Below are 15535 nucleotides of genomic sequence, written 5' to 3'. Positions count from 1 at the left end.
GGGAATACTTATAAGCTTGCAAATTTTGTGGAATCAAGGTATTAGGAGGTTGGTTTTGGAGAGTGATTCTCAGGTGGCTATAAAGCTGGTGGAAGAAGACGTTTTTTCCAATCATCCCCTGGTTAACCTGGTGAACAGAGTTAAAGGTTTTCTCAGCCAAGATTGGCAAGTGGTTCTAACATATGTCTACAGGGAAGGCAATGGTATAACAGACTGGCTAGCGGGTTCTGCTCATGGCTTTGATTGGGACACCCAACTGTTTTCTTCCCCTCCGGAAGGTTGTTTGGAGCTGCTAGGTAGGGATAATAGGGGTGTTGCGTGGCCCCGAATAGTTACCCAGTTGTAGTGTAGCTTGTTGTTATTTCCTATGTATAAAAAAAAAAGAACTTTTTTTAGCAGAAACATTAAATTCTTTGTCTAAAACTAACACATAAGAAGTGATCGGTAGGAGGTGAAAAAAAAATTTCTTAGAAAAATAGGGTAGGGAAAATTATTTCCTTATATTTAGTAGGAGGTGAAGTAAAAATATGGCTGAATTTTTTTTTACCCTCATTTGTTTTTCTATGTAAAATGGTTGGGGGAAATTACCATTGAAGGGGTGGAATTATTTTTTCTCATGTGGTGGGAAAATTAACACACAACATTAGTAAAATTAACTCAACATTTTCAGAAAAATTTTGGCCTACCAAATACCTTTTAGTAACTTACCTAGAAAAAAATTTCCTACCATATTCCTGAAAATTATTTTTCTCGATAAATTTTTTTTTTCCTCTACTAAACGCCCCATCAATAATTAGCTTCAGTGGTGCCTTAGAGGCTTGGGCCATGAAATCAAGAGATATTTCTTTGTAAATAATATTGCGCCTACGTTGATGTAAGGGGCTGTTTGGTAGGGGGCAAAAAAAAATTGGCCAGGCAACTAGGATTGGAAAAATAATATCGCTGTGTTTGGTAGGGGGATCAGAAAAAAGGTGTTTGGGAAAATATGTTGTCCGAGTTTTCACTTTGTACATGAATGGCTTGCAAAATTTAGCCATTGTAGAGGTGGTTAGCTTTTTTTTTTTCCAATCGGTGGCAACTTCTTGAGACTTTGCTGTGACGAAAATGCACAAGGGATAGCAGAGACAGATATGACGTTGAGAGAGAATGCAAACACAAGATAATGAGAAATTTTCAAATTTGGGGGTTATTTTGTAATTTTAATACATTTTTCCATCAAAATTTTACAATCATCCAATCATAACATCAGTCAAATTCACTTTATTTTTTCGGTGAAATTTTGACATATCAAATATTTTTTTTTAACTTACCTGGTAAAAAAAATTTACAACTTTTTTCTCAGAAAATATTTATTCCCGGTAACAAAAATTTTCTCGTGTACCAAATACCACCCAAAGGTATGACAGTTTGAGCCTCTCCCACTTGATTGCATCCGGTTCCCATTGTTAAATCATTACATTCCTTGTTCGAACTTTCTGGAATGATGCCAATCAAATATTTGTTCCCACAAAAATCCCTTCAAACGTATTCATGGGTTTTCCCGGTCATTGTAGGTTACTCTCATTCCAAATACTAGTCGTCCATATATAAACTAAAACAAAAACTCCATTTCTTCTCAAAGAAAAAAACTACGTAGTAAAATATCATAATATTAGAAAAGGAAAGTGAAATTGATAAAAAAAAACTTAAGCAATAAAAGAAATAAATATAACTAATAACTATTGATTCAAGTTAAAAAAAATTTATTTTCAAATTTCAAATTTGATTATGAGTATAGAAAAAATAGTATTGGGAGAGCCATCTTTCATATAGGTCTATCAAACTAAACCAAATTAAATAAAAAATGGAAAAAACATAATCCAAGTTAAACACATAGATGTAATTGAAATTTTCAAATGATCTTTCTCAACAAAAACCTAAGGCCCAATTTAATGACAATAGAATCACAACATTACCCAAAAAGAAAGGCCGAAAAGAAAAAACAAAGAAAAACATTTGTACCATGTCATTTTACTTGAGACGACGTCGATTAATTATACAGTTGATGATTTTTTCTCTTTTTTATTTCTCTTTCTAATTTTATGAAAGAGAAAAAATATAAAAAATTCTTAAATATAAATCAAAATAATATCTTAAAATAACATAAAATTATATCATTTAAAATAACAAATATTTCCAAAAAAAAAAATACTAAAAATAAACGAAACACTGAAAACGCCGAGTTAGAAAGCGTGTAGTGTACTAGTGTTCGCATCCCCAAGTCACCGGGGAGTGACTCTCTGATTATTGAAGTAACGTTTAGGCGCCAAAAGGGTATGTAGGTTTTGAGATTTTTGGCTCTCTTGAACTCTCTTTCAATTTCATTCTTCTATAAATACATCTATTTCCTTCGTTATTCCAATCCTTTAATCCTTCACTTCACACTCACACACACAGAGATAGTTTTGCTTTGGAGAAATGTCTGGAAAGGGGAAGAGGAAGGAGGAGCACGACGGTGCTTCCGACGGCGACTCCGAAGGTCACGCGCCTCCCAAGAAGTCCATCAAGAAAGATTCCGATGACGACCTTGACTCCATCGTCGTCTGCGAGGTTGGTTCTTGAAAACAAAACTCCTTTACTAGGGTTTTTCCTTTTTCTAAAATGTGTTCCCGTCTTGTAGATTTCGAAGAATCGGAGGGTTTCTGTGAGGAATTGGCAAGGCAGGACTATGGTCGATATTCGCGAATTTTACCTTAAAGATGGCAAGCAAATGCCTGGCAAAAAAGGTTTGGTTTTATAAATGTTGCGTTCATCTCTTTTTAGTTCAGTTCAGTTGGTACGTTTTTGAAGAAATGAGAAGGTTTTTGAGTCAGTCTTTTAAAATGCTACAAGTGATGGTTCTTGAAAACTAACTATTTGGTCCTTGAAAATACTCTTAACATGTTCTTAGTATTGACATGTGATGATTCTTGACTGTATCCATTTGTACGGTGTGTGAGTATTCTTGAGTCATTACATTACATCAGTGAACCAAATTGATAATCATGTAGTTGTGTCAAGCTGCATCGGATAGATATCTGTTAACTTATTTTTCAACTAAATCATTTTTCTTCTAATGGGGCATTGAAAATGATGAGCAAATTATACTGAAGCTTGTTATTGATTTCTTAGCGAGCTTTAAGTTTCTGGACTTGAATCTTTTTCTATTATAATTTATACTCTAGCCATTTTGTGAGAAAAACATTAGACTTGTAGGCTGATTTTGAGTCTATAACGTGATACGTTAACATTTGTTTGTGAACAAACACTTAAATTGAGGAAGTTGTGAAACTTCAGAATTAGTTTTGCTGAACATGATTTTGTTATGGATCTTGAAAATTGTCAATGACTCAATGGAAATATTGGTTAACACACTATTTATTGGATCATGTTGATCAGTTGGATCGAGTACAATAGTACATGAATTGATTTTGCTCTCGTGTTTGTCTTTAGTGAAAATTTGGTTTTTTCATATAGCTCAAAGGAATTGATCCATGTAGTCAACCCTACTTAGTTTGATGATGCTTGGCGGTGGTTGTTGACTTGTTGATGATGATTTATAAATGTGAGTTACGATGACATTTTTATACTTGTTTTCAGGTATCTCATTGACCATGGATCAGGTACATCTTGAAACTATATGGTTGTTGTATCTTTACAAGTTCCATTTCTATTCCATCTCAAATCTGTTGGTTGGTCTAAAGATCTAGAACAAACGATTTTGAAGCCATTATTCAACAATTAACTCAAACTCAATACGTAATTTTCGCATTCAAAGAATTTTCTTGAATAATTTTTTTTTTCAGTTATTAAACCCCCTTTTTTTACCAAGTTCAATATTAATAAGATTAATAAATCTTTACATGTTTCGAAGTAACAATACATTGTTATTTTTAACAAAATCTACCCATGCAATCAAATAGATTCATTATGTCAGAGTTTCAAAATTTAATGTCTCAAACCTTTATTGTTTTTTTTTTTGTTACCTGCTTATACTATTTCGGCAGAATACCACTGCCCTTTCTTACTACGGATACGGAATTGAAAGAATTTCAAAAAAAGGGAGGGGAATTTGATACAAAAAAAAAACAAAAGGGATCCACCGAAAATGATCTTTTTCCTTATCTTTTTTTGAAAAAAAAAAGAAATTGTACAAAATAGACCGTGAAAAAAATATCTTCAGATTACAAAAATATCTTGTAAGAACTCTTTTTGATTCTAACCGAAGAATTCGTCCATTGCGATATATAAAAAATGATCGATTTGAAAATGTTATAAGAAGTGAAATTTCACAAATTTTTTTTAGTATATATCAAAGCGATGGAAAAGAAAGAATATCTTTTACATATCCACCCAATTTGTTTACTTTTCTTAAAATGATGGAAAAAAGAATTTTTCTTTTTACAGGGGAAAAAATATCTTATGATCCATTTTCTAATTATTGGAACTCTAATAATGAAGAAAAAAAAAAAAAACTCAGCAATGAATTTTTAAATAGGGCAACAAAAGTTCTGGATACAGAATTTATTCCTCTGGATATATTTGAAAATAGAATCCGATTGTGTAATGATGAAACCAAAACAAAATACTTAATTAAAACATATGATCCTTTATTGAGGGGATCCTTTCGAGGACGAATCAAAAAAAGTTTTTCAACCTCAATGAAAAATGAAACTTATACAAAAAATCACATTTTGATAAATAAGATTCAGGGTATATTTCTTTATATTCCTAATCATAATAATTGTTTTTTTAATAGTAATTATCCAGAATTTGAAGAAAAAATAGATATATTTGATACAAAATCATTATTAACTGAAATTTGTTTTTTTTTTTTAAGTTAATCAGTAAATTTTCCGAAAAAACAGTATCAAGCTTGAATTATGAAACACTTTTTTTTTTTTCAGAACAAGTAAAAATGTACTCCGAAAAACGAAAAACGAAAATAAAATTTTTATTCAACACAATTCGAATTGATAGGAATGATAAAACAATCGTTAAGAGAAAAAAAAAATGTTTTGGAATAGATGAAATCGGTAAAAAAAGTTCCTCGGTGGTCATACAAATTAATTGACGAGTTGGAACAACTGGGAGGGAAAATAGAAAATTATCAAATTCGTTCCAGAAAAGCCAAACGTGTAGTGATTTTAACTAAAAAATCAAAAAATGACGATACTTATACTGATATTAAGGATACCCATAATACCGATAAAAAAGGGGAATTGGCTTTAATACGTTATGCACAACAACCGGATTTTCGACGAGACATAGTAACAGGATCTATACGCGCTCAAAGACGTAAAACAGTCACGTGGAAACTGTTTCAAGAAAGTCCGCATTCCCCCCTTTTTTTGGACAAAATAGATAAAACTCCCTTCTTTTATTTTTTTATTTACGAGTCAATAAAAATATTTTTTCTGTTCAAAAATTGGATGCAGAAAAAGACAGAATTAAAAATTCCAGATTCTACGGCAGAGATAAAGACAAAAGAAAGTGATAAAAAGGGAGAGAGTAAAATACAAAAAAAAAAAGAAAAAGAGGCAAAAAGACGTATAGAAATAGCAGAAGCCTGGGATGACGTTCTATTTGCTCAAGCAATACGAGGTTTTTTATTAATAACCCAATCAATTCTTAGAAAATATCTTATATTACCCTCATTAATAATAACTAAAAATATCGTTCGTATACTTTTATTTCAATTTCCCGAATGGTCAGAAGATTTTCGGGATTGGAATAGAGAAATGTATGTTAAATGCACCTATAATGGCGTTCAATTATCCGAAACAGAATTTCCAAAAAAATGGCTAACAGATGGTATTCAGATAAAGATCTTATTCCCTTTTCGTCTTAAACCTTGGCATCGATCCAATCTAGAATCCTCGGAAAAGGAAAAAAAAAATCCAATGAAAAAAAAAAACTTTTGTTTTTTAACAATTTGGGGGGGGGAAGTAGAATTGCCTTTTTCTGGTTATCCCCGAGATCGGCTTTCATTTTTTTATCCTATTTTAAAAGAACTCAAAAGAAAGACGAAAAATTTGAAAAATGATTTTTTTCTAGTTTTAAATGAAAGAACTAAATTATTTTTAAATGTCTCAAAAGCAATAACAAAATGGATGATAAAAAATATTTGCAAAAGTATTCTAGTTATAAATGAAAAAAGAAAACAACTCCTGAATTACTTATTTATACTTAAATTCAAAAAAAAAAAGGAATCGATTGAAAGCAAAAAAGATTCTACAATCACTAAGAATAATCCACTTATTTACGAATCACCCATGCCAATTCAATCCATTCATTGGACAAATTGTTCATTGACAGAAAAAAAAATAAAAGATCTGAATGTTAAAACAAAGACAATCATAAAGCAAATAGGAAAAATAACAAAAGAAAAGAAAGGGGAATTAAAAATTTCAGAGATCAATATAAATTCGAAGAAAACAACTTTTGGTATCAAAAGATTAGAATTGGAAAAAAATCTTTTGCATATATTACAAAGAATAAATCATCGGTTAACCCGAAAATCATACTCATTTTTCAAATTTTTTTGTAGAAAGGGTATACATAGATATCTTTGTATGTATAATTAGTATTCCTAGGATCAATGTACAACTTTTTTCTAAATCAACAAAAGAAATTCTAAATAAATCCATTTACAATAATGAATCAAATACAGAAAGAACTGATAAAACAAATCAAAATATAATTGACTTTCTTTCGATTATACACAAATCTTATAATACTAGGAGTACGAATTCACAGAATTCTTGTGACGTATCCTCTTTGTCCCAGGCCTATGTATTTTATAAATTATCACAAACCAAAATTCTTAATGTATATAAGTGTAAGTTAAGATCTGTTTTTGAATATCATGGAAAATCTTTTTTTCTTAAGAATGAAATAAGGGATTCTTTTTTTGGAGCACGGGGAATATTTCATTCCAAATTAAGACATAAAAACCCTCCCGATTCTGTAATCAATCAATGGGTAAATTGGTTAATAGGTAATTATCAATATGATTTATCTCATATCAGGTGGTCCAGATTAGTAACACAAAAATGGAGAGGTAAAATCAATGAAAATAATATGGCTCAAAAGAAATATTTCGCTAAATTTGATTCATATGAAAAAACTCGACCAATTCTTTACAAAAAACAACAAGTAGACTCATTACCATTAAACAAAAAAAATGGATATGATTTTTTATCCTATAAATCTATTAATTATGCAGATAAGAAAGACTCATATATTCATAAACAAAAGTTATTTGATACAATGGGTAATATCTCTATCAAGAATTATATAGAGGAATATGCTATTATAGAGATGGAAAAAAATATGACTAGAACATTAAGGACACACACTGTAAACATTTCATATTTGATTTACCTAGACAAGAGTTTGCATGTTGCTAGCAAAATAAGACTTATATCAAAATGATCAGATAAATTTATACATACATGGTTGACCAAGTATGATTTCTCTGTTCACAAAATAATTTTGTTTAACAAAACACCTGTAGTTTGTTTCTTCAAGCTAAATTATCAAAAATCCTGAATCCTAAAACACGCCATGAACTTATGCAAGAAGAGATAGGCCAGCATAAAATAAGAAAAAGATACAGCAGAGTACACATCAAGGTTTGTCACGTAAAACAGAATTAAGTGAAAGAATACAAAGCTCAAGTGGCCAGCTTCACTGCATCCAGAAAGCAACTGAACATACAGGTCTATTCAGCTAGACTACATATCAAGAGATGCAACCTTTCAAGACAATTTCTTCTTTCCTTTTACCATTCTTTTTTGTGCAGGAGGGATGGGAGTACTCAGAGATTCACTCCTTCAGATATAAATTACAAAGAGAGCAATAATTCATATTTTGTACGCTTCTCTAGCCCCCACTTAGCACTTATTACCAGCTAGAATAATGAAGGCAATAATTCCGTACAAAACCCACAGGCAGAAGTATCCACATAAGTAACAATAAAAAATTTCAACTGAAAGAAGCAAGATGGCCTACATCAGGTTTGAGAACTCCATTGCACTTCTGACAGGTTGGGATGATAAAATCCTCCTCCCAAAATCTTTCATCAATCTCAATATCACCATCAGGTCTTTGTTTCATGCCAAAGCTCTTCTCCGACCCAGGGTTTCCATGGTCCAAACTTTCAATTGCTTCTGCCCACTGGTTTAAAACATTGATTTTGCAAAAACTGAAGATTTGTCAGAAAAGGGAAACTCAGAACAGATGTATCAGTCCTACTGTTTTGAATAACAAAACTCCAACTACTACATTAAAGGATTGATAAAATGAAGCAAGTTTTGTTTTTGTCTTTTCTTTTCAATCCACAGTTATGGATGACGCAAGTCATTTCCTACTTTCAGCACAAGGAACCCATATCAGACACATGCAATGAGAAATTATATAAATGACTGAAACATATCAAACATAATTCTTAAGAAAACTCAACTGATTGTCTTAATATATTCTTAGTGTTGTACCGTACAAATTATAGTAACACCTGCAAGATTGAAGATGGTACACTCACCCAATTGTCTCATTATCACCATTCGTTATAGGTAGTGTTAAGGAATATAAGAAAATAATACGTATTTGAGGAAGTTTCATGCGTTAGGAAAGTAGTTTCTGGAAGTGCATCTGCAATAAAGTGTATGTGTCATTTAAGCACAAGGGGTTTAATATCCAGTATTAAAATGCACACCATTTGAAATCACTCGCTGAATATATTTGTCTTCTCCCATACTTTTCTCTCTACTTTTTGATGCCTCTATTTTCTCAAAAATCAGATTTCATCATAAACCTATAAAGTATAAACCATTCAATGGGATCATTGCTCTCCCCATGCTACACAAAAGATGGATGAGCACCCAACTGTATCATTGTTCTCCTTCTGAGATTTCTCTCTTCCTAAGATTTAAGATAATAGAAAAGAACAAAAAAACAAACAACTCCCTATGAAACCCCAACTTGCGATGCTAAGGGTCAAAGAATCCTTGTACGTAATCTTATCCTTACATTTTTGCGAACAAGTTATTTCATGAATTCAAAACTATGGCCTTTCGATTACAAAGGAACAACTTTACTATTGTTTTAGGCTTGCCTTCTTAAGAGAATAGGAAAAAAGAGAGGGGGAAACATTTTATCACCAGCAAAACCAACCCAAAGCACCTCTAGTCAAATACTGTTTACACAGATACTACTACACTTATCCACCAGCAAGAGCCATTGTGTCTTATATCTAAGCGTTAAATCTTTCAACATGATAATACACTTCATCCCTGGAATGAAGGGTTAGGTCTTTCAACTATCATAACTTTGTCAGTCATAAACTCACTTCATCTTTTTTGGTATAGAAATCACTTATTAAGCATTTATTCAATGATGACAGAAATTTCCCAAGAAAATAAGTCCAAAATACTAACCTTTGGATTAAGGGCCTTCAACTGGTCCTGAAATAAGCTCCGGCAAAAGGAATATCCACAATCTATACAAATTACAGTGTATACAGTCCCATGTAGTTCTAATGGGTTGCTACCGGCACGATGATGCAGCCTGAGAACAAGATACAACAAAATTCCAGGGTAGGGTTGCCTGTAATATCTCAAGTTTTCCAAATAAGCCTAATTGATAAATAAGTAGATACCTGTCAACATTCTGGGTAATCATAAAATTGATTCGGCCAGCTTTCTCAAAAGTTGCCAAAGCACAATGGGCAGCACCAGGTTGTGCTGCTGTAAATCGCCTCCACCCAGCATAGCTCCTTGCCCAATATCGCCTCCGGGCTCGAATTGAACGTAGAAACTCCTTTTAAATAAAGCCAAAAGAAAGGAGAACTTAAGGGCACAGATTAAGATAAAATCGCAACAAGAAATTTGAGATTAAACAGTCAATCCTTGAATTTCTGAGTTTTCATGACTAATCTTGGCGAAAGTCTCTAGTTTTGTTCCAAAATTTCTTCATTGTCATTGCCATAAATCTTCAATTTAAATGTGCACACACTAATGCTAAATTCTTAATGACTTGTCAATAGCTGAAGTTTTTCTCTCCTTTTTGATCAGAGAGAATTCCGTTTGCTCTATGTTTTCTTGCTTGGCTTTCCTGACATCAAGATACAGATATCCTATTCTGTTGACACAAACAATTTTTCTTTCTTTCAAATAATTCAACCATATATACTGCAGACTTTTTTTTTGCCCCCCCTTTGGGCCATAATACTTAAAGTATTTGAAAATGATAAGAAATTCCAAGCCATTAAAGCAACCAACTGGAAAATGATATCTAAATATAAAGGATCTATAGATTCCTATCCTTAGCCTCTTATTTTTTTTGCCTGTTGGCCATATTTTCCGATCTTATTCAGGCACTACCACAGCACAATAAAAGATGCAAAATTTGGTTGAACATGCCTTTAGATCACCTGATGAGTTATTGGTTTGAAACCAGAACTATAAGCTCCATTGGGGCTGCAATAAATAATAAATTGCTATCAGCGAGAAGGAAGGACAAAAGGAGGAGATAAACTTGGCATCATGAATAATAAATTTTAGTAACTCATTCCATATTCTCAAGATATCAAACTCAATGAAGATGAAGCATAAATAATCTTATTAAACAACAAGAATGACACATCTCTTTGACTCTGCTGATAAATGACAGTGGCTGTTGATCAGAATCAGCACTGGTAAACAGTCAGAGCATGGATGGTGGATCCCTCCAATTGACGCATGCATCTGGTTTCAAATAATTACATAGTTCGCCACTTTATTCTTTTTTTGACCCTCTTTGCCACATATACATACTGATGCAGCTTTGTTATTAAATTAAAAATTTGAACCCCAGAGGGGCCAAGACATCTCGTTTTTCTTAAGATTTACAGAAAAACATAATACCAACAACCAAAAATCTCAGATGACCTACAAAGCAAAAAAAGTTTCGAGTGATCTTTAAAATTTTTACAGGCCCTATACATATCACATCACAATTTGTAATAAAGGGAAAATAATATCTTCATATAGTCCCCAAGAAATCATATGATCAAGCAAAATGCGATGAAATATGTTAATAAATTATTGGTCTAAGCACAATATAGGTGACAACTTGGCCAAAAAAGAAAGCAAGTGAACCATTTAATCCTCTTTTGTTGCCATCAGTTTACGAATGCTACAGCCAAAAAATTTAGAAAGTCCTACAGGCATATTGCTAAATAGTGGAAAAAGTTTCCATATCATAAAAAAAATAACAACTAGTAATTCTGAGCATTATTACAATGTTTTACTTTTTCCAATAAACATTTTGGTTAACCTCATCATATTAGAAAGTAGTACAAAGAAGAGCAAGAACCTTCTATAGTCCGGGATACCACACTCTGTACTAATTCCAGCTCCAGTCAATACCATAAGCCTGGTACTGTACATTAAAGTTGGAATCCAGTTAGGGAACTGGTAACTTTGCAAAATGTAAATCATCAAAGTACTGATATTACATCTACAGTATGGAGCCCTAAAATATACTTCTAACTGAACAAATGATGAAAATATGAAAATCAACCTTTGGTCAAAAAACTGATACAAAAGGTTAACATCTTTGATACTGGGAGGATCCGCATCTGGAACTGCCTTCTTATCCCTCGAGATATGGGATGGGCCTTTGTCATCATTTCTTGGCAATATCCCCGGGACAGAGATTCGGCAAGTTGTTTGCACAAACTTCACACTACCCTTAAGAGATACGAGTCTTCCACCTCTTCTTACTAAGTGCCAATTTTCACCTATGACATGAAAAAGTAATCAGGAACACGGTGCAACAGTTTGTCAAATAAGCCACAATTGTAAGGAACTGAATAGGTAAGTGTTTATGTGCAAGTGCAAGAAAAGAAGCTACTATGTAAGAGGAAGCAAACTTGCCTGTTATAATACTCCCTAGCACATTCCTCACAATCCCAATAGACTGCATCTTTAGATAAAAAAAAAATACACTTATCAAGCATTAAAACCATACAATAGGTGTAGAAAAGTTATATGGTTGATTTATAATAAAAAAGAAAGAAAAGTAACATAGTTAAGTGAAAGATATGACACGACTAGTACTGTCAGAGAGATGCTTAAAATGAAAAGTGTATTATTCCCTTCAAGATTTAGAAGTTAATTGACAGAACAGAATAGTATACGCATTTGGTTCGGGCTGACAGAAAAAAGAGTTGAGATCAACATTTTGTGTTGATTATTATTTTTTAGATTTAAGCAAAAGATGCAAAATGAAAATTTCACGAGATTGATAACGGAAGAGAATATGTTTTAGTCTAATAATAACAGCAAGAAATTTCAGCAGTTAAACATTATGAATCAGAAGGAACAGCATTACAATGCGCATCACATGAGTTGGAAATTATTAGCATATGATGAATCTGAAACAAAAGAAAATTGAGCTTTGAAATAGATAATTTCCTAATAATTTCCCTATGGCACGTTTTCATCATAAGGAAGTTATCGTGGAAACATGCTTAGTAATAGCATTCGCTGTCAGCACAACATGATTGATATAATAACAGAGAGAGAGAGAGAATGGAACTCACAGCTTGAGAGAGAAAGGGTGAATGAAAACGCAGAGGTAACGACATGGCCATTTCTTTACGGGATGCGTCGTCGACAACACCACAACTAAAGACGACACTGCGTTCCCACCGTTAATTGGTAACATCGCCCCTTTGCTTTTTCGGTTTTTCCTCTCAATTCACTTTCACCAACCCTTCCACGTTGCACACTTCTCCGCCGCCAATATGATAGTATTTTTAAAATGAGGTGGGATAAATTATTATTCAATCAATTTTAACGTTAGATTGATTATATTGATTTAATGGTTATATTTATTTTTGTTTTTGTATAATTATAATTTTTTATTTTTAATTGAAAACATTAAAAATGAGAAATTATAACGATATAAAAATAGAAATAAATATAAAGTAATAAATATAAAGAATTATAACCATATAAATATGAAAATAAATCCATTTAATAGTAAAATTAATTGGTAATAATATTGGTAGTAACATTAATTGATTGTTACAATATTTTTCTCTTTTTAAAATTTAAAAATTGTATTATATAATAATTTATTATAAGTGCTAGTTTTATTTTCAAGTACTTGGGTAATTAAAGTAAAAGATAAAGTGTGAATTTTCCGGTAAACAAAAATCTGGATGACGATTAACGAACACCTACCAAACTCGTCATCTCTATTCGATTCATCATCCTATGAGTATGAAACGTTGAAACCTAACACAACATAGCTCGAAGGTAAAAATGGCTTGGAAAAGTTCCTATACCCTCTTCCAACAACATTCTCAATTCACTTGTGCTTCTTCTAGAGCCTTCCTCTCAATTTTATTCCCCAAACCAACTTCGCGTACCTGCATTATTGAATCCCACAAAGAAATGCATTTATCCCCTTCTTTTAGTAAGAGGAGGCTCAACCTTACCCTTCTTCCCACAACTTTTCTGTTGGTCATGTTACCAAACATGCGTGATGCACTGTTGTTGGCTCAAGAATTGGAGCTTCAGAGATACACGGATTCTAAGGAAGGTTTCACTCTTCTTAGACCCTCTTCTTGGACAAAGGTAAACTACTTGTTTTTTAGTTGAAAATTCCCTTGATCTTTGATAAGTGTGTCTACCCAGGAGAAAAAAATAAGCGTATGTGAGTAATTGAGTGTGCTTTTATGCGAAAAGAACAATCTTTTGCTAATGTGGTTTAACAGGTTGATAAAGCAGGGGCAACTGTGTTGTTTCAAGAGGCAAATATGGGAAGTAACAATATTGGGGTTGTGGTAAACCCGGTTCGTCTTGCAAGTCTTGGAGAGTTTGGGAGTCCTCAATTTGTAGCTGATAAGCTTTTACAAGCAGAAAGACGTAAGGTAAAAAAACTGTTCTTCTTTCCACCGCTTCATCCTTAATTTACCTTAGCATTTGTTGGATTCTTCATTGAACTTTTTAAAATGATTTCAAAGTTTCCTGTGTTGGATGTATAGATACAACGAGATAGGCAAAGCAGTTCATATATGATATGACCAGTTCATGTAGCTTAACAAGTAAGACTAGTATATGAAAAAAGTGGCAAGGAACTTGTTTGGTAAGAAATATAATATAAAAAACAAAAAATCATTTATCATTCATGTCAAGGACGAGTCTTTGAAGCGGCTGTAAGGTTGGTCTTGTAATCGAATACGGATTCGAGTTTGGGAAATGATTTCTTTGCAAACTGCATGGATAAGTTCGCATACAATTAACTTTCACCCCTATTCTTATAAGTTGGGAAGATTTGTGCACCACATATTTGTCCTTCATCATTCAGCTAACAATTTAAGGTTTTTGGAGATATGTTAGATATATTCAAGTGTTAGTGGTGTGAAGTCCCATATGGATTAGACATAGAACATCAAAGAAGTGCGAAAGACGCATTAACCTATATCCTTTAGATTTTCCACTTATTGTGATTTATAATTTGATTGCAAAAGGTTTGGGCTCCTCGTTTAGTCATACATGTCTCTACTCTTAGAATTGGTGAATAGATATCAAATATCTTTGTGATTGTATATCATTTTAACTTCCGATAATTATTGCCTTGACATTCAGGAAAGTACAATGGAGGCCGAGGTGATTACAGTTGCAGAAAGATCAGGGGAGGGAGGTTTACAAATCTATGAATTTGAATATAAGGTTGATAGTACTCGGGGAGGGATGAAGAGGATCTTTTCTGCAGCATTTGTGGCCTCAAAGAAGCTCTATCTTCTAAATATTGTTCACTCTGATAAACCAGAGAGTCCTCTTGACCCGCATAAAAGAATGATTTTAGAGCAAGTTCTTCATTCCTTTGATGCAGCAACTTAAACTTTGGCATGGAATTTCGGTTCTTCTGATTTCTTCCCCATTTCTTGAGTTTTCATTCCTGAGTTATGGTCACGGACTTATGTCCAAATCTTACTTTGAAAATTATCACAAACAAGCAGACTGAATTTTTTTAGTGCATATTGAACTAATTCCAGTGTACTCTTTATATCACTATATTTTAACTTAAAACTACATATTACTTCAACGAGATATTTAGTTAAAAGTTCTAAACGTAGATAAGTTATCTATATTCATTTCTAAAATGATGTCGTTTTGAGTTGAAAAATTAAAAAATTATAATGAAAAAGACTATCATAATCTTGAAACAAATTATAATTACAAAAATACCTTTGATTTCTGCTTTAAAATAATATCATTTTGAACTCAATCTAGATAAATTTTCTGTATTAAGAGTGGAAAAAGCGAATCTTGTAAAAGCAAAATAAGGCGTGTATATATTTGTGCATGCGTGATGTATCAAAAAGATCTTTCTTTTTGGTATACATGCATGATTTTCGACCACGTGTATGTATACACAAATATTCCATATGTGTATACAACATGAGTCAAAAATGTAACGTAAATTTACCCAATAACAAAGAAAATTCATGTTCTTT

The 15535-nt window shown here is 32.5% G+C and overlaps 3 protein-coding genes across 4 annotated transcripts; 2 read left to right on the top strand and 1 right to left on the bottom strand.

Moving 5' to 3' along the window:
* Window positions 1-2230: 2230 nt before the first annotated feature.
* LOC133300657 (RNA polymerase II transcriptional coactivator KIWI-like) lies at window positions 2231-3760 on the top strand. Of its 2 annotated transcripts, XM_061500229.1 has the most exons (4): window positions 2231-2313; window positions 2437-2589; window positions 2660-2765; window positions 3619-3760. In XM_061500229.1, the coding sequence occupies exons 2-4, from the start codon at window positions 2458-2460 to the stop codon at window positions 3726-3728; spliced, it is 348 nt and encodes a 115-aa protein (XP_061356213.1). In that variant the 5' UTR covers window positions 2231-2313; window positions 2437-2457; the 3' UTR covers window positions 3729-3760. The 2 variants fall into 2 exon arrangements, with proteins under 2 accessions (XP_061356213.1, XP_061356214.1); XM_061500230.1 differs by lacking the exons at window positions 2231-2313; window positions 3619-3760 and having other exon boundaries at window positions 2320-2589; window positions 2660-2779.
* Window positions 3761-8007: 4247 nt separating this feature from the next.
* LOC133300645 (NAD-dependent protein deacylase SRT2) lies at window positions 8008-12711 on the bottom strand. Its single transcript, XM_061500219.1, has 8 exons — window positions 12608-12711; window positions 11940-11988; window positions 11584-11803; window positions 11377-11442; window positions 10454-10499; window positions 9680-9840; window positions 9459-9588; window positions 8008-8199 (listed from the first exon to the last, which is right to left on the bottom strand). The coding sequence occupies exons 1-8, from the start codon at window positions 12656-12658 to the stop codon at window positions 8008-8010; spliced, it is 915 nt and encodes a 304-aa protein (XP_061356203.1). The 5' UTR covers window positions 12659-12711.
* Window positions 12712-13248: 537 nt separating this feature from the next.
* Window positions 13249-15105, top strand: LOC133300659 (psbP domain-containing protein 2, chloroplastic). The gene is made up of 3 exons (XM_061500232.1): window positions 13249-13649; window positions 13790-13945; window positions 14664-15105. The coding sequence occupies exons 1-3, from the start codon at window positions 13335-13337 to the stop codon at window positions 14916-14918; spliced, it is 726 nt and encodes a 241-aa protein (XP_061356216.1). The 5' UTR covers window positions 13249-13334; the 3' UTR covers window positions 14919-15105.
* The last annotated feature ends 430 nt before the right edge of the window (window positions 15106-15535 follow it).

The sequence above is a fragment of the Gastrolobium bilobum genome, unplaced genomic scaffold, assembly GCF_033153095.1.
Source record: "Gastrolobium bilobum isolate Gb01-03AN ecotype WA unplaced genomic scaffold, APGP_CSIRO_Gbil_v1 utg4554, whole genome shotgun sequence".
NCBI classification, from domain to species: domain Eukaryota; kingdom Viridiplantae; phylum Streptophyta; class Magnoliopsida; order Fabales; family Fabaceae; genus Gastrolobium; species Gastrolobium bilobum.
Note: the sequence above shows the minus strand (reverse complement) of the source record. Positions and strands in the feature narration are given on the sequence as shown.